At 45.1% G+C, this 5,707-nt stretch overlaps 1 protein-coding gene across 1 annotated transcript; it reads right to left on the reverse strand.

The window, feature by feature from the left end:
* Nucleotides 1-274: 274 nt before the first annotated feature.
* On the reverse strand, nt 275-929 carry LOC111066608 (male-specific protein scotti). Its single transcript, XM_022355343.2, has one exon. The coding sequence runs from the start codon at nt 764-766 to the stop codon at nt 380-382; it is 387 nt and encodes a 128-aa protein (XP_022211035.1). The 5' UTR covers nt 767-929; the 3' UTR covers nt 275-379.
* Between the last annotated feature and the right edge of the window lie 4,778 nt (nt 930-5,707).

Raw genomic sequence — 5,707 nt, forward strand, 5'->3', positions numbered from 1 at the left:
ATTTGTGTGCGGCTTCCAATTTGAAGTTTATTAATTGTCAATTTCATGAATTTTTCGGTAGTAGGTAGGCCCCTTGGGCAATCAACATTTCAGACCAAAAGGATTGTTGTGTCAGACTGTGATTTGTGATGGAAGAATCATCGCCTGTTTGTTTCGTAAATGGTTTAATTAATATTCGTATAAATGTAAGTAAAGTTCTTAGTTAATATGCTTCAATTCCAATAGATATTTGCCCATAAGAAAGGTTTAATTCGTTTCAAAAGGTTTTATTTTGTTGTATAATTTTACATTTTGTTTTTTATTTGAATGGATTGGATTGCATTTCGGGGTGTCGTTGTCGTCGTCGTCTTCTGTGGTTCTCGGCCGGCCTTCTGCTCAATCAGAACTGACCCCAGCGATGGGGCAGGCCCTCGCCATTCGGATAGTTCTGACTGTTCATGTGCTCCAACATATACTTGACGTAGCGATCGCGCCGCTGCTCCGGGGGAACATCCTGCAGAGCCTGCCAGGCATTGCGCTGCAGCTCGCTGACATTCGTCTGGATGCGGAACGGCTGGGAGGTGGTCAGAAAGCTGCGCTTCTTACGTGGCATTGGCGGAGCGGGCGCAGGCAACGGCTCCAGGTGGCGGGGCGGCTCGTTGGGGGCATCCAGCAACATGGCCAGCTGTGGATGGCGGCGTCTCAGAAGCTCCATTCCCTGCTGATTGTGATCGTCAATGTTTTGGCGAATGCTCGGCAAGCGAATCAGCTGATATATGCGATCCATTTTGTTTGTCAATAAACTATCAAAAGCCAAAAAATGTTAAAAAAAAAAATACGGCAGTTTTATATTTATTTTTTTTTTATTTTTTGGAAATTTCTGCTATAATATGTGAGAGCTATGTTTTTGTGTGTGTTTGTATAGAGATGTTGTCGCTACGAGTTTCAAAGTAAATCTGAAAAAAGTTGGGGATTCCCAGCTACTTGCTTTGTTCTGTCTATAATTGAAGTACATTTCCAGGACTAACATGATGTGAGGCCAGGCCAGAAACTTTGTCTAAACTTGGCAAAGCGATAAGATAGATTCATGTGTATCCATTGAATGCACACATACAGGCCAGCAGGGGCAGTGGCAGTGGCTGGGGCTGGGGCTAAGGCTGATGTAGTCATATCCATATCGAACCTTGTCTGGCTCTCTATTCCGTTCCCCAATGTCCAGCTACAAATGGAGAAATGCTGTCTGACATTTGTTCTGGCCCCACCCCACCCCGCCTTCGACAGATTGGACACATTTAGCCCTGTTTTACCCAATGGGTGGCCTGCCTCTCTATGCCTCTTTGTGATGTTGCTGCCACCATCATTACAAGCAATTTAACTCGACGTAATGCTGCCATCAAGTGCCGTGCTGTGCTGCACGTCGCGGCAGCTGTTTGGCTTGGGTGTGTGTGCCCCTAATGGGAGCACATTACGATCTGTAAATGAGTTCATTATGAGGCTGCTCAATTAATAACTTTCGACTCTATCGACTCTCGCCGGAAATTGTTTGCTCAATGGAAAATTGTTCAAAAGATGCTGAGAAGAGAGAGTTCTGGGACTGGGGCAAAACAAAACAAAAAAAAACAAACTGCTTTTGGTGGGGTCTGTGGGCTGTGTGCATCCAACAAGTTAGCATCGGGCAGCATGTTGCTGGCAACATTCTATGTAGCGCCGACGCAGATGCTCTCTCTCTCTCTCTCTCTCTCTCTGTATGTCTCTGTCCCTTAATCTGTTGCCCCATCTCGCTCTATGTAGCACTCTCTGGGTAACAATTTATGATGGCTTTTGGGGTCTGTGACTGTGTGTAATCACATTGTTGCCATTTTCACTTCATTATTTTGCTTTAATACGAGCAAATTTTTGTTTTATTGCTGGCATCCTTTGGATTCTGTTTGCGTAAGCTCTCTCTGTCTCTCTCTCTCTCTCTGCCTATCTCTCTCTGTGTGTGTCTCTGTCTTTCCCCCACTTTATGTGTGTGTCTCTTTCTTCATGTCCTTCCCTGTTCTGCCACACTTGTGCTGTTACAGTTGGTTAAGCAACAAGGCCAGGTTGGGCCCTGCCTTGCCTTGCTTTGCTTTGCTTTGCTTTCCAGCTAGTTATCAATGAAGGGAACGGAACGTGCATGTCCCTGATGCTCTGTCGCTTCGAGCGACCTTGTTTGTGTGGGTGGAATGGGCATCCATGGGCATCTCTGTCTGTCTCTCTGTCTGTCTGTCTGTGTGTGTGGGAGGGAGGGAGGGAGTGTGCCGAGAGCAGACAGTAATTATTATGCCATGTCCAGCGATAATTGATTCAATGAAATATCTTCAGCCTGTACATTGCGTTCGGTACAGAGAGAGAGAGCGAGAGAGAGCGAGAGAGAGAGAGCTGTCTTTGCCTTATCCTTTATCACATTGTTACGGCAGCTGCGTTTGGTTTATTAAAGGCTTACGAAATATGATGTGACAGCCAATCGATGGCAGTTACTTCACATTTCTTCTGCTATTTCTGTAAGCAGATTAATTGCTGAATGTAAATTTGTTCGTTGCCACAAAACATAACCCGCCATGTCACATGTAGTTTAGGAATAGAAAGAAGCCCAGCGGGGGTGTGGAAAACTGATTCTGCTAAATAGTACTTTATTTGACAGTTATGACCCGCCCTTTGAAGGTGTTTCAATTAGCTGCAGCCATAAACTATAAGTTCCCCAAACCGACCGAACATATTCCATAATAAACCAAAATATTATGCTAATGAATCCATCAATATTTAAGCACTCGCCCGGGGGAATAGAGCAGTCAGTTTCCAGCTGCCAGCTAATTAAATGGAATTATAATTGCATTTAATTATCGGTTCAGACCCAGACCCATGCCCAGAGAAGAGCAGTCTATGGCCACATAAAATGTCAACTGCATTAGCATCCTCATTATCAGCAGGGCAACACTTTTGGTCTCCGTTTGCTGCTGCCGCATGCAACACATCCTCAGGGCTCCTTTGATCTGTGCCTCACTTCGACGTTGCGCTTGTTAAATTCGATACATATACATATATATCTTTTTTATGGGTTATATGGCAAGGGAAGTGCGACGACTAAGGGGGTATACTTCCCATTATGTGTGTGTGTGTGTGTGTGTGGTGTGCGTGTGTGTGTTTTGCTTTTATATTTTCGTTTTTAATTACTTTTGCGCTATTTTTAAGCTGTCTGCGGGGCCGACAACATCCGAAACCGAAACCAGGTCCCAACTAAGGACAGAGACAAGTCCCCCAGCCTCGTTGCATCTTTACTAGGTGTTAATTTATTTTTAATTTTTATTATTTATCAGTGCTATGCGATCGCTGTGGTGCTGTGGCGCTGCCACTGGCGTCCCCATCAAAGAGGATCGCTCTCTCCGCCAAAGAATCTCAACCGATGAGCCACTCCATTGCCATTCCAGCTCTCATACGCACATACATACATACATACATATTCCATCATCATAACGTTGACGTTTCTATAGCATGAGGTATGCCTGGGTCTGGCATCGGGCATCGGGCCCTGGGCTCTGCACTCTCGCATGCAATTAATATCATTTTTATATGTTCTAATGACATTCGTTGCGCTGCATTTCGTGTGCATTTAGCGGGGACCGGGTTCGGGTCCGGGTGCGGGGCTGCCCCCGAAAAACCATCATCGCTCAAAACGGCATGGCAGGCACGAATCTTTCAAGTTGTAAAAACGCCATTAAATTGGCAGCGAAGTGCATGCCGGTCCCCCAGTCCCCAGTCCACAGTCCGCGATGATCACTCAACGGAGTCGCGGATGATGCCACTTGGCGAGGGGTAGGGGTCCTCCACACCTACCCACACTCTACCCCCCATTAAAAGGGGAGCCCTGGGCCACATTTAATTTACTTTATTGACTTTAATTAATTTGTATGTTTTTGTATCAATTTTAGACAAAAAGAAAAAGAAAAATGTTTTGCGTTTGCTCTTTTGTTGTAAATATCATAAATAGTTCGATGCTGGGCTGCCAGCCATAAAATATATCTGTGTGGAAATGTAATAAACATTAATGTACATATATATATATGTACAGAAAGTTGTGGGTGTGTGGGTGTGTACAGGGCCCTGTAGCTGTGGCAGCTACTGTTCCAATCACGATTGGCATCTTAATGGTCAATAAAAACTAATTAAATGCTTTAATACAGCCAGCCAGTCATTTACGTTGTGGCACAGCCCCCAAAAAGAGTTGAACAGATCGATCAAATATGGAAAATTGTTGCATAAATCAACACACAGAGATAAACAGCAGAGAATCAGAGACAGAGAGATAGAGAGATACAGCTGCAGATACATCTGAGAGTGGTGTGTGGTGTGGGCGCCATGACAAACATATTTTAATTGTTTGCCCCTCGTATTGGAGGGGAGGTCTTTGCTGCATCCAGGGCCAGGGCTTGCCGTTGACAGCCACCAAATCGCAAGAAATGCCGAAACATTTGATACCCTTGCATTCCCCCAAATAATCAAATGATCGATGCATCATTTTCTGCCTTCTATAAGGGTATAAAAGGGCGAGTCATAATGGTTGAGACTTGCACGGGCTTGCCTGCCCGCCTTCTGGTGGCTCTGCTTTTGCAGCTCCTCTGTGTGTATGTGTATGTGTGTGTGTGCTCCCTCCTGGTGGGTCTGCTCTGGCTGCTTTGCCCCCGACGCCACTAGACCATCAAGTCCAACCGCCTGCATCTCTTTAGCATCGACAGAGTTGACTTCTTGGCTGCCGTTTGAGTGGTGCTCCCTCCTGTCTGGTCTGGTCTACACTTCCAATCGCGTCGCGTCGTCCCAGGGCCCATGGCCAGGGCACTCTTCGTCAAACACAACAAATCGTTTTCATTGCCGCTTGGCAAAAGCATTTTCAAAATTGATGCGGTGTCTGCGTTTAGGTGGAAAATTGAATTTTCATTTTCATTTTATTTCGTTGGACGGGTCTGGTTCTTGCTCTGGCTCTGACTCTCACTCTGGCTACGGCTATGGGCTATGGGCCCCCTTCGTCTGTCGTAATGCCCGATGCCTGATGCTTGGGGATGCTTGGGGTGTGTTAACTCAAATTTGATGAGGTTGAGGTATTTAAATAAATTGTTGCATGCGTTCTGTTTGACATTTTGTTATTTTTGCCGTTGATTGGTGGAGTTCCTGCTCGGGTTCGCCCCAGGAAAATGTCACCCGCAGTCGCCCACTCATCTTTGGTGGATTTTTGGATATACACATACAATGTATGGGAAAGTGTTCCCATTTTGGTTAAGGTGTACACCTGCTTCGAGAGCACTCCCTTTGATGCTTTGAAGTTATTACTTAACTTTGCACTCGAATTTAACTGCAGCATTTTTGACACAAAAATTTAACTCAAATATGCATAACCTTCAGCATTACATTAGTTCCAATTAAATGTTATGCTTTTGTTAGTTTCGATGTCTCACTGTCGTAGCAGCGGTGCCAACTCTGCTGATTGCAGAGTGAAGCAACAGCAACAGCCTCTGGAGCTTCCACTGTTAGCTTCAACCTTCTTGCTCTTTTTACTCTCTCCCCTCTATGCTTTAACTGTAAGAAAAGCTCACACTTTTAAATCTTCTCGCCTTTCTGCTGTATTTATCTTTGCTCCTAGTTACCATTCTCTCTCCAATTTTTACTGTTTTGCATTGAACTGGGCATTTCTGGGCATCTCGCACTTCAGTGTACA

This window comes from Drosophila obscura, unplaced genomic scaffold (assembly GCF_018151105.1).
Source record: "Drosophila obscura isolate BZ-5 IFL unplaced genomic scaffold, ASM1815110v1 contig_150, whole genome shotgun sequence".
Lineage (NCBI taxonomy): Eukaryota > Metazoa > Arthropoda > Insecta > Diptera > Drosophilidae > Drosophila > Drosophila obscura.